The sequence below is a fragment of the Giardia intestinalis genome, chromosome 4 (assembly GCF_000002435.2).
Source record: "Giardia intestinalis strain WB C6 chromosome 4, whole genome shotgun sequence".
In the NCBI taxonomy this organism is placed as follows: domain Eukaryota; phylum Fornicata; order Diplomonadida; family Hexamitidae; genus Giardia; species Giardia duodenalis.
This window is the reverse complement of record NC_051859.1, coordinates 2,475,046-2,500,114: the sequence shown is the minus strand read 5'-3', so window position 1 is coordinate 2,500,114 and position 25,069 is coordinate 2,475,046. Positions and strand designations below refer to the sequence as shown.

At 51.0% G+C, this 25,069-nt stretch overlaps 12 protein-coding genes across 12 annotated transcripts; 7 read left to right on the top strand and 5 right to left on the bottom strand.

Moving 5' to 3' along the window:
* Positions 1 to 177: 177 nt before the first annotated feature.
* On the top strand, positions 178 to 5,025 carry GL50803_0015317 (High cysteine membrane protein Group 1; the record flags this gene model as incomplete). Its single annotated transcript, XM_001705175.1, has 1 exon — positions 178 to 5,025. One exon carries the CDS (start codon positions 178 to 180, stop codon positions 5,023 to 5,025), a length of 4,848 nt encoding a protein of 1,615 aa, XP_001705227.1.
* A 28-nt stretch (positions 5,026 to 5,053) lies between these two features.
* GL50803_0016521 (Alpha-snap) lies at positions 5,054 to 5,932 on the top strand (the record flags this gene model as incomplete). The annotated part of the gene is made up of 1 exon (XM_001705172.1): positions 5,054 to 5,932. The coding sequence occupies one exon, from the start codon at positions 5,054 to 5,056 to the stop codon at positions 5,930 to 5,932; it is 879 nt and encodes a 292-aa protein (XP_001705224.1).
* Positions 5,933 to 5,957: 25 nt separating this feature from the next.
* Positions 5,958 to 6,953, top strand: GL50803_0010924 (uncharacterized protein; the record flags this gene model as incomplete). Its single annotated transcript, XM_001705171.1, has 1 exon — positions 5,958 to 6,953. One exon carries the CDS (start codon positions 5,958 to 5,960, stop codon positions 6,951 to 6,953), a length of 996 nt encoding a protein of 331 aa, XP_001705223.1.
* Positions 6,954 to 7,020: 67 nt separating this feature from the next.
* GL50803_0016520 (Sec24-like protein) lies at positions 7,021 to 10,554 on the bottom strand (the record flags this gene model as incomplete). The annotated part of the gene is made up of 1 exon (XM_001705170.1): positions 7,021 to 10,554. One exon carries the CDS (start codon positions 10,552 to 10,554, stop codon positions 7,021 to 7,023), a length of 3,534 nt encoding a protein of 1,177 aa, XP_001705222.1.
* A 100-nt stretch (positions 10,555 to 10,654) lies between these two features.
* Positions 10,655 to 11,059, bottom strand: GL50803_0010919 (Ribosomal protein S10B; the record flags this gene model as incomplete). Its single annotated transcript, XM_001705169.1, has 1 exon — positions 10,655 to 11,059. One exon carries the CDS (start codon positions 11,057 to 11,059, stop codon positions 10,655 to 10,657), a length of 405 nt encoding a protein of 134 aa, XP_001705221.1.
* Positions 11,060 to 11,119: 60 nt separating this feature from the next.
* Positions 11,120 to 12,241, bottom strand: GL50803_0016519 (AstB/chuR-related protein; the record flags this gene model as incomplete). Its single annotated transcript, XM_001705168.1, has 1 exon — positions 11,120 to 12,241. One exon carries the CDS (start codon positions 12,239 to 12,241, stop codon positions 11,120 to 11,122), a length of 1,122 nt encoding a protein of 373 aa, XP_001705220.1.
* A 100-nt stretch (positions 12,242 to 12,341) lies between these two features.
* On the bottom strand, positions 12,342 to 15,839 carry GL50803_00104173 (Isoleucyl-tRNA synthetase; the record flags this gene model as incomplete). Its single annotated transcript, XM_001705166.1, has 1 exon — positions 12,342 to 15,839. The coding sequence occupies one exon, from the start codon at positions 15,837 to 15,839 to the stop codon at positions 12,342 to 12,344; it is 3,498 nt and encodes a 1,165-aa protein (XP_001705218.1).
* A 40-nt stretch (positions 15,840 to 15,879) lies between these two features.
* GL50803_005450 (uncharacterized protein) lies at positions 15,880 to 16,194 on the top strand (the record flags this gene model as incomplete). Its single annotated transcript, XM_001705165.2, has 1 exon — positions 15,880 to 16,194. One exon carries the CDS (start codon positions 15,880 to 15,882, stop codon positions 16,192 to 16,194), a length of 315 nt encoding a protein of 104 aa, XP_001705217.2.
* Positions 16,195 to 16,259: 65 nt separating this feature from the next.
* On the top strand, positions 16,260 to 16,853 carry GL50803_0013924 (uncharacterized protein; the record flags this gene model as incomplete). The annotated part of the gene is made up of 1 exon (XM_001705164.2): positions 16,260 to 16,853. One exon carries the CDS (start codon positions 16,260 to 16,262, stop codon positions 16,851 to 16,853), a length of 594 nt encoding a protein of 197 aa, XP_001705216.2.
* Positions 16,854 to 17,037: 184 nt separating this feature from the next.
* GL50803_0016518 (uncharacterized protein) lies at positions 17,038 to 20,394 on the top strand (the record flags this gene model as incomplete). The annotated part of the gene is made up of 1 exon (XM_001705162.1): positions 17,038 to 20,394. One exon carries the CDS (start codon positions 17,038 to 17,040, stop codon positions 20,392 to 20,394), a length of 3,357 nt encoding a protein of 1,118 aa, XP_001705214.1.
* A 139-nt stretch (positions 20,395 to 20,533) lies between these two features.
* GL50803_0013922 (uncharacterized protein) lies at positions 20,534 to 23,797 on the top strand (the record flags this gene model as incomplete). Its single annotated transcript, XM_001705160.1, has 1 exon — positions 20,534 to 23,797. One exon carries the CDS (start codon positions 20,534 to 20,536, stop codon positions 23,795 to 23,797), a length of 3,264 nt encoding a protein of 1,087 aa, XP_001705212.1.
* Positions 23,798 to 23,895: 98 nt separating this feature from the next.
* Positions 23,896 to 25,056, bottom strand: GL50803_0013921 (Kinase, NEK; the record flags this gene model as incomplete). The annotated part of the gene is made up of 1 exon (XM_001705157.1): positions 23,896 to 25,056. The coding sequence occupies one exon, from the start codon at positions 25,054 to 25,056 to the stop codon at positions 23,896 to 23,898; it is 1,161 nt and encodes a 386-aa protein (XP_001705209.1).
* Between the last annotated feature and the right edge of the window lie 13 nt (positions 25,057 to 25,069).

Genomic DNA, 25,069 nt, shown 5'->3' with positions numbered 1-25,069 from the left:
TTGATGCTCTTCTTTGGCGTGTCGCTTTGAAGATAGTTGGCCGCAGATGGCAGGGTTGAAAAATCGGTCACTGCGTGCGTGTAGAGGGAACTCTGTGGGTCAACTGCAGACACCCACGACCGATTTTAAGTTCACACTAAAAGCCTATAAATCAGCAAATTTAACCACCAATAAATAATGCTGAAGGTGTCTCTTATGTTGGCGGTCGGCCTGGCCGCGCCGTGCGGTGATACGGGCTATGAGTGCGGGGACCACGGGACCTGCACGCTTATCGGAGAGGTCTACCGCTGCGTCTGCGCCCCCGGATGGACGGGCTACGATTGCAGCAGTTGCTCCCGCGGATTTGTTAACCTTGTGGAGAACTGCATCCCGCCGAGCTGCATTGAGGATGGCTTGGAGTGCGGCGGCAGGGGCACGTGTCTCTACTTGAAAAGCAAGAACGCCTGGGAGTGCGGAAGCTGTCCGGTCGGCTTCTACCAGTATTCCGGCCGCTGTGTCTCTTCGTATTGCTATGGTGACGAGGAGGCCGGCGGGGTGACCACGGAGCGTCCCTGCAGTGGTCAGGGGATCTGCATCTTCAACGGCGCCTCGGAGGCAGACCGGGTCAGACCTGATGTGTACATCTGCTCCTGCAATCTGATCCACACGGGGTCCCAGTGCCAGAACTGTGACCCAAGATTTGGGAAGATTGATCCTCTTCTTCGCGCCTGCGTCGCGATGTCCTGCTATGATGGGGAGGACACAGAGCCTTGCCAGGGCCGTGGAGAGTGCGTTGAGAATATCCAGCAACACCCATTTACTGGGGAGCTCACCACGGGCTACATCTGTCGTTGCGGCTATCCGTACCAGCTTGTTGGCACGGCAAAGTGTCTCCCGCTGAATTGCGTCTCCACCCAAGCGGGCGTAGCAACTGAGTGTGGAACTGGTGGCGTCTGTGAGAGCAGCGGGAGCCAGTTTAGTTGCAGATGTCTCAGCGGCTTTGTTCAACTTACCGATGGTCATTGTACCGCACCCGCTTGTCGACAGAATGATGGGGCTTTAGCATGCAGTGATATTGGAGCATGCGTGTCTGGCGGCGAAGACCCTACGAATCCAAATACGTACTACTGTCAGTGCCCGATGAGCTATTCCAGCGGCGACTATTGTGAAGTGTGTGACAATCAGCGGGGTACTACGATTAATGGAAAGTGCGTTGCCAAGAGCTGCGTTGCCGATAACACTGTCTGCAGCAACAACGGAGACTGTGTGCTGGAAGGGCTTTTTGCATACCGCTGTAAGTGCCACGAGGGGTATGAGGCTCACGGCACAAACGTCTGCGCCAAGCCCGGGTGCTGGGATTCCATCGTCAATAAGACTTGCAGCGGAGCGGGGCAATGCACATCCAACGGCTGCCAATGTAATTCTGGCTTCACGTTGCGTAGCATGCGGTGCATTCCCACCAAGCTCATCAGTGGCAGTTGGGTTTGCAGTGGCAACGGCACAGCCACTATCTCATCGTCCAGCGCAGACGCATCTAAGCCAGAAAACTGGATCTGTCAATGTGATGGCGTCACGAAGGGGACGCTCTGCAACGAGTGCAACACTGAACGGCGGCCTCCTGCGGCTTATATGATCAATGATGCTTGCACCGCGGCCGCGTGCGTCTCTGATTCCACCACATCTCCTCCCACGATTTGCAACGGGGTACAAGGAGCTACTTGTTCGCAATACGGCGTTGACGCTGACTCCGTGTTTTACTGTAAGACTCCAGATAAGAGCCAGTATTTGGTAGCTTATAACAGCTCCCTGGTTGTCCACAGGGGCTGCACGTATCCTTCAAAGACGGAATATCCCCTGAACCTATATTGCGGGCTTCTTGATGGGCACACTATGTATATAGACGATCCGGGGGCCCCACAGTGTTTGTCTGCGCTCACATCTACCTGTAGCTGTGAGGACCCATTCAACTTTGTGACTGTGGAGGATGCTATCAAGAGCGAACTCGGAGACGTGCAATACCGTACATCATGCATCCACAAGGCCTGTTTAAATCCGGACCTTAAGGGAACAACAGACGAGACGGTTCTGCAGAATCCTGATTCTTATTGCAACGGTCTCGGTGACTGCCTCCAAGACGACCACGGAGACTACACATGCTTCTGCGGGCCGGGGTCCACGTACTTCAAAGGTACTTGTGTGTCCAACGCATGTCTGACGCAGGACCCAGAGACAGATGCCACCGTGATGTGTGGTGGCCTGGGGATTTGTGCCCTTGACACTTACGGATACTGGGGTTGCGTTTGCGAATATCCATACTTTGGTAGCGGCTCTAGCTGCTATCCTATCGGTTGCGGATACCATGACCCTCTGGACCGCACGACTGTGCTTTGTGGAGGGGAGGGCAGAGGGACGTGTGTGGCCAATGAGACGCACCCTGAACTCGCCACCTGTGCGTGCAACCGAGGGTTCACCCTGATTAATTCAAACTACTGCGCTCCAAGTGCGTGCACGGCCTATGGAGCCGATAGGGAAGGAGTGGAGCCTAGTCTCTCTTATGTCTGCAGCGGTATCGGTGACTGCTTCTACAACCCTGTCACTGGGAGCTATGAGTGTCACTGTGGAGAGGGATACTATGCAACCGGCCCATACTGCACGCTGGCGCAGTGCATTGTTGTGATCGATGCCGGGGAAGCCATCCCTGGCTTAATCGGTAATCTGTACCTCGAGTGCGGCTTCGCTGGTGCCGGGACCTGCACCTCCGATGGGTGCACTTGCAACAGTGGGTACGTCAAAACCGCGTCTCTTTCAATGTGTGTTCGTGCCGGATGTATCGATGAAAACAACGTTTACTGTGGCGGCGATCATCACGCGGCCTGTGTGGACAAGGGCGATGGCACCGGCTTCTCTTGTGTTTGCACTGCACAGCACGTGAACGTTAATGGAACATGCGTTCCCAAGAAATGCGTCACTCGGGATGTCAATGGAAATAATGTTGTCTGCGGCGGAAGGGGTCAGTGCATTCAGATGTGGACCGGCTACATGTGTGCATGTGACAACAACACCCCGGCAGTGCCCTCCGGAGATTCCTATACGTGCCCTCATCCAGATTGCTGCGGCCAAGTCGGGGAGGATATGGTGGTTTGCAGCGATCAAGGTAGCTGCAAGGAGACTACGACTGGTGGGTTCTGTGTCTGCAACAACGGGTACTCGCTTGTTGGCAAGTCGCAGTGCATAGTCTCTGAGTGTGTGCAGACGGACGGAAACGGAGTGACCTCTATCTGTGGCGGCGGCGAGTGCATTGCGACAAATGATGTTCACTCGTGTGCATGTGCCAATGGATTTTCTAACGTTGATGGGAGGTGTGTTCATTCGAATTGTATAGACACTTACGATGGTGAGCAGATCGAATGTAGTGGCTTTGGGAAGTGCACTGCCGTGGATTCTTCGTACAAGTGTGTCTGTAACCTTGGGTATTCGCCTGGGACGGAGCCTAATAGGTGTTTCAGTGTTATGTGCTTATCTACCATCGGTGACAAGGGTTACGAGTGCGGTGGCCACGGGAAGTGTACGTACTCCGAGGAACAGGAGGAGTTCTCTTGCACCTGTGAAAGCGGCTATAAGAATATCGACGATACTAGCGCGGGCTACTCTATTACATACTTCTGTGTTACCTCCGGATGCACAACCACCTCAGAGGCTGGGCAGACGGTCTGCAACGGCGGAGGCATGTGCGATCCTACAAGTGGAAGATGCGTGTGTAATGAGGGTCACGCAGGCGATACGTGCGCTGACTGTGCTGATGGCTACATCCGTCCTCCGGAGGAGTATATCTTCAAGCACTGCATGAAGACCACCTGTGCAGACAGTACGTGTGGAGGTACAGGGATGTGCGTGCCCTCGCTCCTCTATAATCAGATGGTCTGCGAATGCGCAGATCACCACACTCCTCTTGACGGGCGCTGCGTTCCATGTGCAATAGACAACTGTGAAACCTGTGACGTGTCGCAGCTAGGTCGCGCTTGTAGCCTCTGCCAGGATGGAACATACTTGAGTGGTGACCAGACGCAGTGTCTGCCGTGTCATGCGGACTGTAAAACATGTCAGGGTCCCCAAAGCACCCAGTGTCTTTCATGCGTAGAGGGGAAGGTTCATAGCCTCAACGGAATGGGTGCGTCTGGCTGTAAGGAGGAGTGCAGAATCAACGTGGATGGATGCAAGTCCTGTGGGGCTATGATATCCAAGACAAAATACTGCTCCCAGTGCCAAAGCCAGACCTCTGTTCCGGTCAACGGAGAATGTAAGTCCCAAGCTACGAGGGCTAGTGAGTGTTCTCGCTACTCCAAGGGTGCGTGCTTAGCGTGTGCCGATGGGTATTTCCTCTACGAAGGCGGCTGCTACGAGACATCGAAGTTACCCGGTAGGGACGTTTGCTCCATGGCCTCTAGTGGGAGCTGCAGCTATTGCAAGATAGGATATAGCAACCTTGCTGGGACGTGTACTGCATGTAAAAACGAAAACTGCGCCAGCTGCAACATTGTGACAACTTGCGATGAGTGCAAGCCCGGTTGGTCCCTGGTCAATGGTGAGTGTGTAAGCTGTGCTGCAGAGTGCGAAAGCTGCACGCAGGGATCACCAAGTACGTGCAAAAGCTGCAAAGATGAGTACTTCGCGTCGTTTTCCTTCTCTGGCGATGCCAGTGGCCCTTGCCGCCCTTGTTCCGACACCACACCCATGGATGGAATCGTCGGTGTTCCCGGATGCAAGTATTGCACTCTTCCGCTGACGAATGGAACAAACGAGAATCCCGTCTCGGTAATCTGCCTGACCACAGAGAGCGCCGGTAAGATGATGTCCACTGGAGCCATAGCGGGGATAACCATAGCCGTCCTGGTGGTTGTCGGAGGCTCCGTTGCTGGGGTTCTGGTCTGGTTCTTCCTTTTCAGAAATCGGAAGGGGCCCATGAAGAAGAGCCCTCGCAGGAGGTTCCATCCAGACGAAACATCGACCTCCCTTCTGAGCCAGGATTACGGGTCTTCCATGCTTTAAGGAGTGAATACCATTCTTTTATTAAAACATGAGTTATGCAAAGCAGGCGGAGGCGTACATCCAGATCGCCGAAGAGATGCTGGCAAAAGAATCTGAGGAGGAAGGAGCAGTGGATGCGGCGGTGGACAATTACGAGAAGGCGGGAAACATGTATAAGCTTGCAAAAAACAATCTCAAGGCCGGCGAGCTTTACGAGAAGTGCGCCTCTCTGTGCCTTTCCCATGAGAAGCCGCATCTATCCCTGGACTTTTACAGCTCGGCCATTTCAGTGTACAAGGAAGACCACCTCCAGTTAGCCATCATTACCGCTAAGCAATTGGCCACAGTTGCCATGCAGATTGGAAGCTACTCCCAGGCCGGGAAGGTCCTCCAGGATCTGGCCGTTCTTTCAGAAGACCATGAAGATTACGAAGAAGCATACGCCCTCTACGCTAAGGCTGAGGTTGCCTTCAAGCATGACTGCGCCTCGGCTAACGAACATCGGAATTGCAGAATCCGCCTTGCAGAGCTTGGCGCCTGTCTTGGTAGTAACTACGAGATAAGCGCATCTATCTTTGAAGACGTTGCCATAGAGTGCATTCAGACCCCTGCTCTTCGAGACTCGGCCAAGCATTTCTTCTTTTCATCGTTTATCTGCATGACCTTCTTCCAGGAAGAGGCCCAGCTTAGGGACGCTCTTTCTAGGTTTGAGAAGCAAGACCCGACGCTTGTGGGGTCCCCCGAAGGAGAGTTTATCTATGAGTGCCTCTTGGCCTTGAAGAATTCTGACTCAGCTGCGTATGAAGCCGCCGTTACAAAGCTACGCAATCGCATGGGCATCACATTGACAACTAACGTGTTTAAGCGCAGAACCCTTGAACTTCTCGGCACCAAGCTGGGTTGCAACGCTATCGGCGAGTTGTTGTAAATACTGATTCAAAATTCTGTGCGGGATGAACGAGGACAACGTCAACGACCTTGAGTTTTTGCGGCGGTTGGATGCATCAAAGCAGGAGGTCTCCGTCGACAAGATGATATCGGACTCCTTGGACAAGATCTACAACATTAGGGGCGCCTTCTCAGAATCGACGGGAACACAGCATCCCCTCGAGCATATCTCCGACGAGACTGTCCTCCTTCAGAAACGCAAGCAGCTCGCTGACTATCAGACGAGGCTGGACGAGCGCCGGATTCTCTACACCGAGGAGATAAAGGCGCTCGAGGACCGCGAGGCCATTCTGGCCAGCCAACGTAAGGAGCTAGAAGTGGCCAAGCAGCGGTTCACAAAGTTTATCCAGGAGAACAATGAAAAGAAGGAGACTGCGCTACTCCGGATGCACGAGGAGTATAGCAATGAGGAGCAGCTTCGCATGCTGCAAGCAGAACTGCTACATACACAGGAGGGAATGGCTGCCCGCTTTCGCTGTCTGAAGCGTGAGCTGAGTAACATGAGTGTCTATGAGGACTTTCTCCAGAACGTGACCCAGGCCTCCGAGGAGTTCATCTACGCTGACCAGATCCTTCACAGATATGCCAACTTGAAAACCACCCATGCAAAGCTAATGGAGCAGGTAAGCGCCGAGCAGCTTAATGCCGAGCAGCTACGCGAAAAAGCACGGGCTATTGAAAAGATGCAGGCAGCCAAGGTCTATGCAATCAACAGCGAGACTTCTAATGTTATCAAGGAACTCGAAATAAAGGAGCGGGACACGACAGGCCTCAGTGCTATGATCGCGAAGCACAAGCTGACGATTGACCGGACAATGGCCAACATAGGGGTCATCATACTTGGAATAGACAACCTGTATCTCCGCTGTCTTGCCACCTCGAAGATAGGCAGAGAGTATGAGAGCAAGCTGTCTATCTTGGATAAGTTGCAAATCATCTCGGAAATTGTCGGTGACATGGAGGCTCTGGTGGAAAAGGGGAAAGAGGACGGTTTATTATAGAAATTGCTGAAGTGCTTGCGACTGCTTTGTTATAGGCGTCACTCACAAACAACTCAGGCTAATTCTGTCACGCAGCACCAATTGCCGTTGCAAACCCATTTAGAAAGTCTGCATAGCTCTTGTCTTGACTGGTCGAGTCTTCAACGAGCATCCAGCGTACAAGGCCCTCCACGCCACCAACTCCCTCGGGAACTACAATGTCACCTCCGCAACAGTCCGTAAGCCTCTTAACGATTGTAATAAAGTTTAGCAGCGTGGAGCAAATGCCTTTGTCCTGAGAAGCAGAAGCATAAAGACTAAACGGGGCAACCCTTAACTCGCCATGCGACTGTGCACCGAAGAGCCCCCTTCTGAGTTCTTCAGGTACCAGAGATCCTACCCAAAAGAATGACAGATTCCCAGATACGATATATAAGATGCTTCCGGTCAGATTTTCTATATATCTGCTGCATGCACGTATTGGTGTAGGAATGGAGACGGGCATGGTGAGCACCGCCTCTGGGTGCGCAGTCTTGTAGGTCCCAATTTCTGGGACAAAGGATGTCAAGTAAGTAGTGATGTTGTATATCACCGGATAAAGCATCGATGCGATGGAGCTGACCGACGCAGAGACAACTAGGAATGCAGTGCTACATCGCATGTCCGCGGTAAAGGGACCACCCTCGCTTTCAGAGCGGTGAGCATGACAGAGTGCAGTTCGTGTCAGCCCCATAAGGTAGAACGGAACTAGGTCCATATTAGTTGGAACTGTAAGTCTGTCGTTTGCAATGCTTGTTGAGAGGTCTCTAAATTGCCTGATAAGAGGATACACCATTTGCTCTAATGTTTTTCTCCCTCTAAGAACGGCCCCATAGGAATATTCTCCATCGAAGAGTAGAGAGGACGATGCGATGTTGAGTGGCAGCTGTTTCGTTGTTAGTAGTCCACCGTATTTAGAAAGCAAGTAGGCTGCTCCATTGGCTGACATATGCCCTGTGCGGACACCCTCGTCTATGGTCTTGCGTTTTCCTTGCAGGCCAAGGGAATTGGAAATGGACTGTACTACAGACGTCTGTATATTCTGACTGGCTTGGGATGCGTTGAGTAGATTGTTATCAGCCATGCCTCCCCCATGAAGCGGCATGGATAAATAATCACCGCTTGCAGGCACAGCCGACCCTATGACAATACTGCCATACTTCACAAGACCAGCCTCGATTTCAACATCCACACCACTATCTGAGATAGGCTTTTCCAGCAAGATGCGTCCTCCAAGCGCGCCGATGTCACCCATCACGAGTGCGGCGCTATTCAAAGTGAGAAACGCTAGCTTCTTTGCCAACCAGCTCATATAGATGCTCTGGTCTATATTTGAGTATATATCCGTGAGGTTGTCACTCACCGCTAGTTGCAGTGTCGACACGCGGAGTCTTCGAGAACCGTCTGTACTTGTGTAAAGAAGCGCTGTCTGGACATAACTGTTGCTACACTCAGCGGGCAATTTTGCGTTATACTTCAACTCCATAACGTAGGAAGTGTACTCGGAGATGCTGGCAAAACTGTACTCCACATCGGAGACCTTAAGGTAATTTGCAAAGAAGTTATCCGCAGAAGACACCTTGTAGCGTGGTTTGTTTTCTGTTTGAATTAGCTGTGCAATATTCTCAATGGATGGCCGCCCCTTTGAGACTTCAGATGCCTGGCCACTGGCGGAAAGCATGCCCTTATTGAGGGCGGAATCCTCATTACCAGACCCATCCCCGGAGCGTCTACTCATGGTAGTCGCAATGAAGTCTCGTGTATTAGCCCAGAGGGCGGATGCCCCTGTAGCAGTGAAAGCCGAGCTGAGAGAGGACGATGCAGGCTTCCCAGTGACTTCTTGCATGCTAACTGTTAGGCCCTCGCTCGTCCGGATTGACAAAGTTGCTGAGACGCCCTGTGTTGCAGTCAAGAGCCGTAATAGTGCATTGGTGGCAAAATCGGCATTTCCGAGACCCATAGCGCTAGCAGAATGCTTTTCGGCATAGGCGGACGCCTCGTTGTAGAGAAGCGCGCCACCTGTCATGACGCAAAGAGAGGATAGGGGCACGAGGCCCAAATTCACGTTTTTGTCCATGGGCAGAGCTATAATGTCAATACCAATATTATGACTAGCTGCAGCATAGGCAAGTCTATTTATCAACATGCTTCTCGATAAGTAAAGCTTCTCAACGCTAGGATTCGAATACTCAACTGGGTTGATAGTGGAAAGGGGATTGCACCCAATGCCGCGCGTGCAAGGATCTGTTTGAACAACTACTATCTTACCGCTCATCCTCTGTAGTGTGGAGATGCACCCAGAAATGGCAGAGATCATTGAGGACACGGTGTAATGCTCTGCACCCGCGGCCACAGAGGCGGCAGCCTGATTGTAGAACCGGGAAAGCAGCTTTTGAAAGAAGGATTGTTCCTTTGCGAAGTCTCTGGTTATGGCCAATTCTTCAAGCGGATATGGGATAACTGGCTCCGACACTAGAGGATCTGGAGTTATTTCTATCTCTTCTATGCGCTCTGGATCGTGGTTGATCCGTCTGTAACAGATGATCTTTTGATTATAGAACAGTGGTACAAAGGATATGTGCTGGTTCATTAGCTGCAGCGAGGACAAAATGGATGTGCATGAGCTGGCGAGAACCCCTGAATTAATGCTATTAACAGTAATTGGAATAAGAACTATTATACTAAATGGAAGACAAACGGGCTGTGCCTTGTGCAGAAGATGTACAGAGTCTTTCTCCGATACAGGTACGGCGTTCGCAATAAGCTCATCTGCATTTAGCACGGGGAGCTTCCTTGCATATAGGCACTCAGTACTTGGTATTGAGATGTTGTTCCCTTCAAAGCGATTCTGTGCTAATTCTAGACTTGAAAAAGGCTGTTCTGCTGCTACGGTAATGGCATTGGCCTCCATAATGGCATCTGCAGACAGGACCGATGCTTGCACATGGGACACCTCTCCAGGATTCAGCTCGCTAAACCGTGCAGCAGCTGCATCGGTGGTAGCGGGTAGAAACGCCAGGTTAGCCGATACGTCATACTCCACCGTAGCACAGAGGAACTCCGCGTAGGGGAAGGAGCATGTGTTACCTGGACTACACTCGGGTGGAATAGAGGGAACAAAGGCGTTGGCTTGTGCGCTAAAGACTAGGGCTGGAACACGGTTAGGGGGATATGGGTTCACGCGGGAGCAGAGGACGCACGTCCAGCTTTCGTTAAGCAATATGTTGTATGGATTCATGTATCCCCGACACCGCTGGCAACGAATGGGCGGGGCCGTTATTAGGGGTATACTGCTTGACTGGAGACCCACAACACGCAGATTGTCTAGCGGAGCGAGAGGAGACACGCTCAGAGCTATCGGAACCCCGAGCTTACGCAGTATACCCTCTGACCGAGGAATGGTGTTCAGCGAGCAGGACAGAACTGCCATTGAAGGCCTCTTCTTGTGAACATAGCGGAAAATCTCCAAGAATGATCCAGACGCAGGCCCAACGCCATCGCCATCGCTAATGTTGTGCTGGCCAGTCGGGAAGAGAGACGAGTAGCGTTTAACAGGCGTGGGAGCCTGCACCCCAGCACTCATTTTTATCTGGCTCAAGGGATAAGACCACACGGGCCAGGACTTGATTTACTCCAACATTCCGCTGGGGATCATCTGTGCGTGGAAGCTATGGGCTCAGATTTTACTTTGCTTCATCGGGCTTAGGCTGGGGGGCTCTATCGGGCTTGCCCTTCGACGAGAAGCACTGTGCATATTGAGGAGGCTTAATACTAGGCTTCGAATACGGCGTCGGGAGAACATCGTCGGTGAGATCCAACTCCTTGCGGATGAACTGCTCGCCCTTCTCAGTGAGAAGATAGTAGTGGTGTCTCCAGGCGAATGTATCCTTCACAACGCCACGGGACTCAAGAGACTGCATTATACAATTGACGTGAAGATAGGTGGGATTGCAGAGCTTGCCATTCTCATCGACATACGTGATCCCTGGCACGTTCCCTACGCGCCAGTATTCCTTCAGAGCCAGAGACGCATTCTCGTACAGATGCGCGTAAACGGCCTTGTAGACTGCCTTCGGAATGTGGACCATAGTTCGGGATCGCTTTTCTCTAAGGCCGCAAATTCATTTTAAAATCTTTCGGGAATTTACTCAGGGGATGATCTCCAGACTGTAGCGCTCGCTCGGAAAGTGGAACTGAGCCCATGAGATCTTTCCAGTTGCAAGCATCGTTTGGACCCTGTCAGAGTGCGATTCACAAAGGGCGATAAGGTGCTTGTTGAGCTCACACACTAAGGCATGTCCATCATCACCCCACCAGAGGGTTTGGTTTGCGTATAAGCAGCGACCCCCGCAAACCTCTCGGACCTCACAGACGTCACACATTCCTCCAACAGACTTCTGACCCAAGAGAGAGGTCCGAGAGTCACTTAGCTTTCCGAGGTTGTTCCAGCATTCCCCGCTTGCAACAGGACACGCCAGCACTCGGCCATCAGTTGTGATGCTAACCGCCTTGTGCCCAGCTGAGCAGCGCAAGTATCCGCGTCTGGGGACAGAAGGATCTGCACCATCGATGGCATTGCAATCCAAGTATGCCTCTGTAATTGTGTTGAACGGGACAATGACCTTCACATCTCCACGCTCCAGACCCTCGCGCCATTCCTTGAAGAGCCTGTCAACCCCTGGCATATATGTTTGACGCATCCAGACCTCGAAGTTCCCCCAACGGGCATTCATGGGAGAGTCCCACTCGACATCTAGCTGCCAATAAACAGCGTCAAACTTCAGCGGAGATTCATACATGAGGTAGTGGACATCCTTATATATGTCTGTCTTCAACGAGCACGCCATACGAGCCACGATCGGTCCAGTATATCCTCGAGAGCGGGCGTCGTTGATGTTCTTCTCAATCCTTTCGTAGACGCCCTCTCCCCGATAAGCATCAACCGTTTCCGGGCGGCCATCAATGGAAAGCAGTATGCAGGCGAATCTCTTAAGGTAGGGGGTGGGCAAATCATAGAGCAACGTGCAGTTGGATTGCAGCACAAAAGTGGCGTCTGGAAAGCGATCCATGACGCGGCATACATAGGGACGGTTCAGCAAGGGCTCTCCACCGTAAAACACGAAGACAGGATCATCGTCTCCGGCAATAAACTCCGCGAGCTTCTCGAACTCATAGGTTGGCTTGGCAGGCATGCAGAGATCCTCGGGCGAGTTGCCACAATACGAGCAAGCTAAGTTACAGTCTGCTGAACAGAAGACGAAGTATATCATCCCCGGAGGCTAACTTGTGGCTGACGTGGGCAGAATTTAATTGCAACATTTTTTAGAAATTGTTCAATCAACCACAAAAGGGCAATTTATTGATGGTCCACTAATATTTGACAATCTGGACTGTGCACTTGAAGATGTCGTTCTCTATCGAGGCCATCTCTGTAGCTGATTTGCTCTCGATGTTCCCCGGCTCTGAGTTACGGATTGTTCCGTTCAAGCGATCTGCAATAGAGTCGACGGCGTACTGGACCAACTCGTCCCCCTCTTGAACGGAGTATACATAGACATCTGCCTTGTCGCGAAAGTCCATGCCAACCCGCCTGCGCAGTTGTTGAATCTTACTGAATAGAATACGCACGACAGCCTTCTGCTTTATCTCTTGAGTGATGCGTGTATCGAAGGAGCAGAGGAATCCGTTCTCGTCCGCTGCACTGGCGTAATTCGGGACGGGGATGGGCTCCAGCATTACTTTGCATAGATCGCTTGTCACAGTTATGCCGTCCAGCTGGCAGCGCCCAGTCTTTCTGAGCTCCTTTACAAAGGCTAGGTTTTCAGGCTTTGAGATGTCACAGAGCCCTTTCACCTTGTTGATTACGTTTCCAAGCACCTTCTTATCCCCAGCATACACTTCTTTGATGGCTATAAAGTCTGGAATAACAGCAAACGTTGCCAGCCCCTCCTCGCCTACATGGAAGTTGACCTCGAGGACATTCAGTTCGCTTTGAATGAACGACACCAGAGTTTTGAGCTCATCCAGAATTTCCTTCCTGTCGTGTGCTATGGTAACACTCCCCAGTGGCATCTTGAACGACGTGACCCCACACTTGTCCTTGCGTACCATCCGCCCGAGCATGATGACGTCTTTGAGCGCAGTCATCTTCTGGATAACGTTGGGCTGTGCTTGAAACTTGAAGGTGTTGGGCGCAAGGCTAGGAACTGCCCAAAAGTGGATCGAGCGGTATGCCACTTTATCGAACACACCGGGGAGATTCATAACTGGCCTGAGTTGAAGGTACATCCAGTCGCACACAAAAGGAGTGTAGGGTGCCATTAAGCGACAGAGCATGAACAGGACATAGAACAAAACATTTAGACTGACGTACGTGGCGCTGACCCCATCCTCTCCCTTGAGCGTGTCTCTGTTGAAGCGGATATACCATTTTGTCAGATCGTCGATGAACCGTAGAAGCTCAGGAAGCACGTTATATAGTTGGTAGGAGGCCATTTCGCGTCTAACAGTCGCGACCAACTGCTCAAAGGAAGCTAAAATCCACATATCGAGGACGCTAGTTACCATTCGTTTCAGCGCTTCCTCAAATAGCGGCTTTTCTGAGTGAATAAGCAGTGAAAGGAAATCTTTCCCTGTGACCTCGTGATACCTGGTGGCCTGTTGTGTGAAGAAGCGGAAGCTATTGTACCAAGGAACAAACAGGTCCTTCGTCACGCCCTTTACACCTTCCTCACGGAACCGCAGCTCTTGAGCACGGACCGCAGGGGAGTTTACCAGATAGAGGCGAAGTGCATCGGACCCATAGGTATTGATAATGTGGTTAACGTCCGGATAGTTACGGATACGCTTGGACATCTTCTGGCCGTCGCTCGCCAGGACAAGACCGTTGACGATGCAGTTCATGGACGGTGGGCTGTCGAAGAGAGCTGTTGAGAGAATGAGAAGTGTGTAGAACCAGCCTCGTGTCTGATCAAGGCCTTCAGCGATAAAGTCTCCTGGAAACTCCTTGAGAAACGCGTCTACGCCCTGTGCCTTCTTGTAATCAGGATGGAATGGGTAGTGCTTTTGCGCATAGGGCATAGACCCAGACTCAAACCAGCAGTCAAAGACAGGAGAAATGCGTCTCATTGGGGGATAGTCCGGCCCTCGCGGATCGGGTATTGTCATGTTATCGAGATAGTCCCGGTGGATATCCCTGATTCGGGTCAGAGGAACCCCAGTCAGCTCACTCAACTCCGAGATACTTCCAATAACTTTCAGCTGGGTCTTGTCGGCTGACATCCAAATGGGAATCGGGCAGCCCCAAAAGCGGTTGCGACTTATAGACCAGTCACGGGCATTCTCCAGCCAGTTGTGGAACCTCTTCTCTTGAATTGCCTTTGGAACCCAAGAGGCCTTCAGGTTGTTCCTTATCAAGGAATCCTTTATCTGCTCGACCCGGACAAACCAGGAGGGAATCGCCCGATAGATTAGAGGAGTGTCTGAGCGCCAACAATAGGGATAGCTGTGGGTACATGTAGACTGGGAGACAAGCCTGCCGGCCTCCTTGAGATACTTTAATATGGGCTTGTTGGCGTCCTTAACATAGAGGCCTGCAAAGTCAACAACGTCGGGGAGGAAGTTGCCAGAGTCGTCCAGAGGACAAACGATATCTCCATCCTTCACGATAATGTTGTTTTCCAAACCAACTCTGTAGTCGTCCTCGCCAAAGAAAGGAGCAATATGGACTATGCCCACTCCAGAGTCTGACGTTACATAGTCATCTGCGACAACCTTCCAGCAAGCATGCTTCGCTCCATATGAGGACTTAAAGTACGGGAAAAGGGGGTTGTAACGCAGACCTGCCAAGTCCTGGCCAACAAGCCGGTGGAGAACTTCATGCGTAGGGGTCTCCTTCTTCGTCTTTTTGTCCACCAGAGGAGGAAACAGGGTCTTTACAAGAGATTCAGCAACGAGATAGCACGGTGAGTTCTCAGCTTTTCCGCCATCAGAATCCAACACTCGTCGGCAAAGAAGATAAGCTAGAGAAGGATTGACGCAAAGAGCAAGATTGGAGGGTAGAGTCCACGGTGTCGTGGTCCAAGCCACTAGGTGTACCTCGGGAAAAGGAGAAAACACCTTCTTCCAAAGGGAGATCTTCTCCTCATTCACGTTCTTATCAACGGTCCCACCCACCTCGCGGTTTGTGTCTGGTACTATCACTGGGAAGCTAACGATACACGTCATGTCTTGGACCTCTTTGTAATTTAAGTTGGCTTCGAAGTTAGATAGAGGCGTAGCACAGGCCGTGCTGTATGGCATCACCTTGGTCCCCTCATAAACAAGACCTTTGTCGTATAGCTCTTTAAACACCCACCACACAGACTCCATAAAGAGAAGATTCATAGTCTTGTAGTCACGCTTAAAGTCTATCCAGCGACCAGATCGCTTGACGATGGCCTCCCACTCCTGCGAATATCTCATGACGATTGACCTGCACGTTTGATTGTACTTTCTGATGCCTATTTTATTGATGACATCGCTAGGGCTCTTGACGTCAAGCATCTTGTCAACTTCATACTCGACAGGAAGTCCGTGGCAATCCCAGCCAAAACGACGATTCACATAACGACGATTCATCGAATAATATCTACAGACAACATCCTTTATGGTACCGGCTAAAAGATGACCGTAGTGAGGAAGCCCAGTGGCGAACGGCGGACCGTCGTAGAAGTTGAAAGGTGGGTAGCTTCTGGTGAGGCGGAGCTGCGTCTCAAATGCCTGGATCTGGTCCCAGTAGTTAAGCATCTCCTCCTCCATCGCAGGAAAGTCCAGTAGGCCCTGAGGTATGTGGAGCACGCTCGGTGGCACATACGGGGTGAAGGCCATTTTAAAATTACTCCATTCTTTTTATCAGGCCGAAACACCAATGCAGGTGGCTGATTTTACCAAGCGAGAGTACTTAGACAGAGAAGCACTAGACGCGCTGGTAGCCCTTTGCGATAGAGAGGCCCGCCTTACTTCAGAGCACACAGGAGCAACTGAGGGTATGCTGGATCGGGCAGACCCCTACTTCATACTTAATGCGATAACCGAGAGCCTCTATACGGAGCTTCTGGAATTAGCGATTCATCAAGGTACTATGAACAAAAGCCAGCCACCGTACATCATTACGCCAAAGCACGTTACTCATCTCTTGAATACGTACGGGGTCAACGGAGCCCGCTTTCTTGTCGAGGAGTGATAAGGCTCCTGCGCTCTATTCTGTCCATGAAGCCTAGGCTCCAGGTTTACCGAAGGATAAAAAACATGGCATCCCAGGAGCACGATTCCCCTCTTCGCCAGGCTCCCACCCTTTCGTTTGACCCACTCACCAATATTGAGTGGAAGCTCATCTACGAACTCAACTACGAACTTGACGATAGAATGCAATCTATGACTTTTCGGCACTTGGAGACATCGCAGCAGCCGGCCCCCATGCAGCAACCTCAGAACGGTACAGATGACGATAAGGAGCTGGCTGGAAGTGCAGTTGGGGTTGTCCGTTTAGGCATGCGATTCCCGACAGAGTATTATAGAAGCCTCGAACTTCCTGTGAAAGGCGGTGCAGACGTCACGACCCTTTCCACACCAATCGAAATCAGCACAATGGCGGGGCAAAGCATCGTAGAGCACCTTACAGAGATCCGAAAGAGCGTTGACGCCCTACCAATCAGCTACTTCACTGCCCCAAGCATTGACCTGGAAGAGCTAAGAAAGGAAAATGCTGCTGTTGAGGAGGAGCTCCGGATGGAAATAGAGAAGACCCGCCAATTTGCAAAAGAGCTGGATGAGTACAGACGGAAGATTGCCCTACGCCGGTTTGCATCTGCAGACAAGCACGCTACAAAGAGTGAACTATAGAAAACATTTACACTTACTCGTCTCGGCTTGCAGCCTCTGTTTTGAGTACCTGCGATGATATTATTGGCAGAAGCTTTGGGGGGCAGAAGCGCATGGACTCAGTCTGAGCCTGGGGAAAGGGTGCTACCTCACACGGAAGAGGAAGATCCATTATGCAGTAAGCGTGGCAGGCGATGTTTTAAAAATGTACGCCACTAAAGCAATCGCTGTTCTTTCCGACCCGCGACCCAGATATCTAGAGGTAGATGGCACGTCTCTTTTTCTCTGCGGCAAGGATGGACGGCGGAAGCAATTCTCTATGAGCACAATCGTGGAAGCATATGAAAGCAAGGCATTTGTGGACAATCTTGCTCGGACCACCGTGGGAACACTGTCCAGTGGGGAGTCGTCCACAATCCTGGTAATGGGGACCCAGGGGACGGGCAAGACCAGGCTTTCTTCTTATCAGGCCGGTATACTTGAGGCCTTGCTCACAGAGGTAACTGGGTTAGTTGACTCATCCCACTCGGTCACCTTTTCAGCGTTTGAGCTTTTTGATGATGTCATTATCGATCACTTTGCACCAGAAGATGATTTTGAGTCGACAATAGACAACATGAAGATTACAAAGGTCCAGCTGGCCGACAAGGCCCAAAGCTTAACGCTTTTGGAATATGTCCGCAATCTTAGCAAGAACTATACTGAGAGAGAAACAACTGGTGTAGCGGAGCCAGCCCCTAGCAGCTCTACCATGTGCTTCAAAATACAGCTTTACAATCAAGCCAATGGGGCAATTTCTACTGTCACCCTTATTGACTCTACACCTGGGCCAGTTCTTCATGCGCTAACAACTGGGCTGCTGGATATAGCATCAAGTGGGCAGACAGTTGAGTTCTTCATCAGCGCGAACCCTATTCCTACAGCCCCAATAACTCAGCTTGTACTCCCCATTCTGGCTCGCGCTAGGCCCGTCCTCATTGGAATGTTTAATGGCTCCAGCGAGTCTGGTCAATACGCTGAAACACTCTTAGCAATGTTGCATATTTGCAAGACTTCTCTTGAGACAACCAAGGTAGCTAGGAATCGCATGCATCCGCCAGTCAACCCCCCTATAGAAGTAACAGATCTCATAGACTCTGAACTGCAAAAGGCGCTGGATGCTACTATCCGCTCTCGCCCCTCGATCTCTTCTCCCCTTTTACCTGTCGCTCAAGACTTAGGGACTAAAGATGATGATATGAAACCAGACATGGGCATGCTCTATGAAGATAAGCACTCAAACAAGTACACAAAGACGTCTGAGCCCCATTATGACGGGTCATATCCTTCATTTAACAGCACCATGCATGAGCAAAAGACACCTCCCCAAGTGCCCCAGCCCAGACCAGCAGGTTTTGTATCCCCAGCATCCACTTCCTTGAGACCAGAGGTGGAGCTGTTTGACCAACCGCCGAGTATCACGCACGTTGTAGACCCCGCTATGTATGGCGTCCAAGAGGTGAATGAGCTCACAGGCCAGGCGTATGTTCATGATGCACATAGTCCTGTTTACACAATGAGCACCGATGCGTTCCCTGCTGCTCTGGCTTCCAGCGGTGTCGACAATACTGCGCATATAATATCGGTAAAGCACAACATAGTGTCCCTAGATCCTGTTGTTGAAACAAATATAAGCCCCAGCGTATTCAATTCTTTACATGCAGAGTCTGCTCTTGCAACCTCTAACACAGGCCTTTCGGAAGATCAAGTTTCGTTACAGACTGTTGGTAATGTCGTTATCTCCCCAAAAACTCAGCTTTCTGATGCTAGCCGTCAGCAAGAAACAGCAGCTATGCTAGCAAATAGGTTTCTCGAGACCCTCAGGGCCAATGCAAGGTTAGACGCCCCAAAAGCAAAGATGACGGATAAGACGTCGGAGCAGGACGATGTGGTAAGCACCATTGACTCTCTTGCGCTTGATCTACCTCAGCCATCCTCCCAGTCGGACCTTCAGGCTCTAAAAGACAAGCTAACAACAGCGACACAAGCACTAGAGCGCGCCACTCTCTACAAAGACGAGCTTCTAGCGCGCATTACAGACCTAGAGTGTCAAGGACAGGAGGCCCTTCTGGTGTCTGAATTACACATGATGGCCGCACAGAAGCGTGCTACTGACATAAGGAAGATAATCTCGGCTTCGCTTGGGACAACAACCACAGCACCGGGATCTCTAGCCAAGAGTGCAATCCCCGTGGCTGACATAAAGAGGCTTTTGAACTCTCACGAGGAGGATATCAGCCAGTTAGAAAAGAAACTTTACGCCGAAATAAAGGGGCAAGCCGAAGAAGCCATAGCGTCGGCGTTGAATTACAACAAGCAAGCGGCGTCCCGCTCTTTGGAAGACGCACAGGTGAAGTCTCTCGTGAATGAACTCCGTAAAGCAGTGGACGCAAGGCTCAAGAACGAAATAAAGCTTCGCCAGCTTCAGCGCCAGGAAAGAGAACTATCGGCCAAGATGCTATTATTCAAAGAGATCGAAAAGAAGCACACGGTACTCAAACAGGAGCGTTCAGGAAAGGTCAGCGAGGTGAGACAGATAAAGGAGTCGCACAAAAAGCTGCAGCATCAGAATCTTACATCCCAAGCAGAGCTGGACAGTTTAAAAAAGCAGCTGGCCTCTGCTACCGCTACTTTGCAGGAAATAAAATTGGACGTTAGCTCTCTTCGGGTTGCATTCCAGAACCTGGAGCGTGCGGTTGCAGATCATGGCTCCGAAACAGTTGTATTTCCCGCATATCAAACAAATGTAACTAGTGTTCCCCTTGAGCAAGCAACAGCAGATTTTATGCGTAGAAGCGCAGAATCAGGCAGTGCATTCGCCATTCATGCCATCCACGAAATGCAAAAGCCTACTGAACAACCGGGGACACGAGAGGAGTCGCTTGCTCTATTAGACCACGTGCTGGGTTTAGTAGAAGATGTCCTGGAAGCAATCCGTAAGAAGGGGACTGTAGCCGGCTTGACGACGGACGAGAGAAGAGTCAAAGACTGCATGGACGACATTCAGGCGTGCCTCACTAAGGCAATTCGTGCGCGTACTACTGGACCAAGTGCTGACAACTATATTACAGACTATAACAAGTACACTGTGACCCTACCTCAAACTGCGGCCGAGCTTCCTCCCGCTCCTGCTGCACAGGAGGTCCCAGTGAGCAGCATTGTGGACACTGCTTCACGAATGATTAGCGGTGCAATTAAAGCAACTAATACTGAAGACAAGGACGATACTATGCAGGGATATCAAACAGGATACACAATGGCTGGCCTAGAGCGGCTTCGGGTGATGGCACCTGATGTAGCGCGAGTAGCAGAGCTGGGAATAGTTTCTGCGCAGGAGGCTGTCAAAGCAGCTGCGCTTGATCACGAACCCAAAATTGCGACCCCGATCCATTCGAATCAGCCCATCGGGGCACAAATAAGAACATCGTTGACAGACACATTACAAGCAGTACAATCTGTAGAGAAGGGGATTGAAGAGCGTCTGAAGCGTCTGATGAGCGGCTACAAAGAGAACTTTAGTTAGCAACCCTATGCCATTTTGACAACAGGCAGCGCCAGAAAAGGCACAGGGCCATACAGGCATCAAACGCGCAATATTATATTAATAAGTTTACACATTTTCGGTGTACATTTTTCAACTTCATTTAATTCGAGAGTAAAAAATGTTACTTCTCCTCTGCTGGCTTCTGGCTTTCATGCTCTGTGCCGTAGAGGTGGAGGTGGTCGATGTCATGACAGAGGAGGACCTGCGTACCATGTCTACGAATCTCAACGGGTTTTACCGTCTAAAAAATGACATAGTCCTCACGCAGCCCTGGACCCCGGTGAGCTCCTTCACAGGCGTTCTTGACGGTCAGGGAAAAAGCATCCGCAATATCACGTTTGACAGCGCAGAGCTGACGGGCAACGTTGGCTTTTTTGCTCAACTGAATATGGCCCAAATTTATGATGTGACTTTTGTCGCCAACGCAAGTATAACCATGGCTAACCCTAGCGGAAAGAGTGATACGGGAGCCGGAATTGTGGCAGGTAGCGTTATTGACACTGTTTTCTACCTTGTTAGGGTCGAGGGGAGCTTCAGCGTAACCTCATTGGGGAACAACAAAGACGCGAGGTTGTTTATTGGGGGTGCTGTAGGTGACTACAAGTGCAATACTGTTGCTGGTGCGGGCCTCTATAGCAACGTCAACTTGACGACAACCACGATCTTTGTGAAGTACTTTGCTGTTGGTGGAACGATTGGGAGAGTCCAAGGAGGGTGCACTTTCACTGACTTGGCCGTTGGTAGCCAGAGCATAGTCGACGCCACGGTCACTCAGGCAGTCACTAACTTGACTGTGGGTGGGCTTGTTGGTGTTGTCTACCAGAATGCGGTTTTCCGGTATTCTGTGGCCTCCGCAGCACTAGTTAAGGGCAAAGTAATCAGCGGAAGTGCTTTTGTGGGAGGTGCTGTGGGTCTTTGTCAGGCGATCCAGCACATAGACAGCACAACCTCGAATGTCTCTTGCTCGGCTACTGAGACTTCCAAGTGCTACGTTGGAGGCGTAGTTGGAGGGATTGTCAATCATGACAACACTCCCACTGAGAGCGTCAGGCTGCGCTCATTGTCATCGTCTTCAGTGGTATATTGTTCGTCTGACGCCACCTCCGCTTGTCACACGGGAGGCGTCGCCGGCATCGTGAACAGGATGACCATCAACGACTGTGTTTCCTATGCGTCTCCTACGGTGGTCGGAAAAGGCCACGTTGCTGCGGGAGGACTTGTGGGGACCCTCTCGGCTGGGCGGATTATCGGGGGCCGTGTGTACCTCGACACAATAGCCATTGCAGATACATCGGATACAACTGAGATCCATCTTGGTGGCCTTGTTGGAGATGCGATGCGTGGAGGATCCGATAGCTTCGTGTCTATAGGCAACTCGTACGTACGAATCCATACTCTTAAGGTCTATACCAAGAACTCGGCAAAGGTTGGCGGCATTGTCGGCGCGCATAGAACAGTTTCAAATACTGTTAACGAGATGGGTGGTGAGATACACGACTGCTGCGCTGTGTTAAACAACGTCGACGTAATGTCTGATAAAGCCCTGAATACCGAGCTGGAGCACGTGGTGGCTGTTGGGGGCGTTGCGGGGTCCCTGGTTTATGTAAGCATGCGTAACACTTACGTCACATATAAGACGATCGCTGTGAAGACTCACGGAATAACGGCGGGCATCGGTGGCATACAAGGCATAAGTATCAACTCTCGTTTGGGAACTGTCTTTGCGGTAGGAGAAAACATCGTCTACAGCAAAGCCGTTGAAGGCAGTAGCGATAAGGTTGGCGATGTTTACATCGGCGGCGGATCTGGATACACCAAGTTTTCCACCGTTCGCCATACATATTCTGACACAAGTAGCATTGGAGCAACTATTACCAATTGTAGATATGCATCTATTGGCGGGTTTACCGGGTTTTCAAACACGTCACGCCACTACCTTTCTTATTCGATTGCAAATAAGATTTCTGTCTCTCGGAATCTAGGGTCATACAACGTTGGCGGATTCATTGGCTTTACAACAGTAGGCGTGGGCACCTTCGATAGCGATAAGACCTGGTCGTATGCGAATATACACGTTAAGTGTCAGGACGGTGTCACATGTTTAGCAGAAGAATCCTGTAATGTTGGAGGATATGCAGGAAGGATATCAAACTTAATGGATATTCGCTATAGCTATGCTGAGGGAACGCTGGCAAGTTCAGATGCCACGTGTGGTGTCGGTCTGTTTGTTGGGGCCCAGAGCTCAAGCATTGCCAAGCACTCTATGGCTACTCTATCCTTCAGTGGCACTGCTAAGTCTGGATCTACAATCACTTGGTACGGGGGCCTCAGTACTAGCAAGACCAGGCCTACGCCGTGCACAGGCTGCCTCTATGCTACCGATTTTGCAGGTGTCATGTCCCTCGCTGATCCTTCTCTTAGTAATGTCTTTGATAAAGCTTTTGCGGCTCAAGGCATTGTGCAGAACTTCACACTGTCTGAATTATGCAAAGTGGACACATATGGACAGGAGTCTCTAGGGTCTAGTGGATACTTCAAGTTCTCTCCCAGCAGCAACTGGTATATGGACGAGGGAAGGCTCCCGTTCCTTTCGCCGATGCCTTACCGTGCTGCCAGGCTCAGTAATGTCCAGGGTGCAGACGTGTCAATCCAGCTCTTCAACGACTGCAACCTGGAGTTCTGTTGGAGCAGCGACGCAGCCAGCGTTGTCAAGGGCACCTGGAAGGTTGACTCTGCATTCCGCAACCGGCCGGTCTTCGACATATTAATGGAGGCCTGCACTTCTTGGTCGCTGTGCTCCAGTCGAAAAAGCACACCGGATTCATTCTCCTGTAAGGACAATGCGACAGGCCAATTTTGCAACGTCTGCACTAAAGATTCGTTCTGCAAACATGGCGGACAGTGCAAGAGAGGGTTGTGCTCCTGCCAAAATGGGCTCGGAGGATCCGACTGCAGCGTCCAGTATTGCAGGATGAACGATGCGGGCATGTGTGGCGGGCCCCTTAACACGTGTCTCAGTATCTCTGGTGACCAGTACACCTGCATGTGTAACAACGGATTTACAAAGTTTGACGGCATTTGTATTCGTTCCCCCGCAGCCCTGTCCGCGGAGCCGAAGGATGGTGTTCTTGTTGTTAATAGAATCGAATCTCGTCGCGCAGCACCAGTCAACATTGCATTCACCTCTATTTTTGCTATTCTTCTAGTCGGTGCAGTTGCAGCACTGATCTTCTTCCTTCTTCGTATCTACGTCTGTAAGTCTGGCACGGGACGCATGAAATCGTCCTCACTCGGCAAGTCTACAAGCAACATGTCCCTTTCCAGATCCACCTCACACTTTGGTAACGCGTCTGCTGACAACATATCTCTCATGGCAGCGTAATGCATATCTACGCACTCCTCTATGACCACCGCGCCTCCAAATATTTGTTGCCAAGGTAAATGCATTGTTTATTAGGTAACAGCATTGAGTTAAGGGGCTTAGAGGCGTTTCGGTGGTTTATATGCAGGAGTTTTGATCACCCCTGCATTCTGTAGGCTTCTGGGCCCCGTGACAACAGGAGCTTGCTGCTTGGTGGGCGGCTTGTAGCTGGGATGCTGGTGTCCCACGCTTCCGGGACCACAGAAGGCACTGGGATTGGGCGGTGGGGGGTGTATGTTAAGCACCGGCGCAGGAGCAGGGCTATCAGATTCATAAATTGGGCACGGAGCCATTATATCCGAGATTGGCGGTGGTGCAGCGATAATAGGTGGGGAGCGGTGTGCATGCTGCTGACTGGGGGCTGTCTGATCAGGTAAGTACCTGGAGACTCGGGGATGGCTCAAAAGGTCGCTGGCAGAGTATCTAAGAGCAGGATCCAGGACCAGAAGAGAGCTAACAACCCCCTTCATGTCATTGCTATAGTCTGAGCTTATGGGTTTATACTGTATGTCCTTCAGATCTTTATGGATATCTTCAATGCCGTTCCAATAAAAGGGAAGAGAGTACTCGCACATCTGATAAATGATACATCCGAGAGACCACATGTCAGCTTTCTCGGTATAGCCGACATTCGAGCAGACATCGGGGGCAAGGTACGCTAAAGTCCCGGCCAGAGTCTTGGCGCGGGCTGTTTGCACAGAGCGGCACATATTAAAGTCGCAGATCTTGCAGTCCCCTGTCTTCGTCAGCATTATGTTCTGCGGTTTCAGGTCTCTATGCATGATCTTCCCCGAGACCGTGGAGTTCTTTTTGAAGGGACTGTGCATGTAGTTGAGAGCAGACGCCAATTGAGCAATGAATTTCCAAATGATCTCTTCATGGATTTTCGTCCTCTTGTTCTTGTGCATTCTAATAAACTCGGAGAGCTCACCGCCCTCGCAGAACTCCATAACGATATATGCTCTTTGGTTTCTGGTGTCCATGACTACGGCCTTGTAGTTGACGATGTGTGGATGGGACAGAAGAGGCATTACATCAAGTTCTTGGCGCATGGCGTCGCGTTCGGAGTCACTGAAGTCAGAGTAATCTAACTGCTTGATGGCCACCAGCTCCCTCGTGGTCACGGCCTCTGCTTTGTAAACTGTCCCGAAGGCGCCTTGTCCGGCCATCTGAAGGATCCTATAGTCCCTGTCTAACTCTGTCCCCGTGGTAAGGCTCATTAAGTATTTTAAA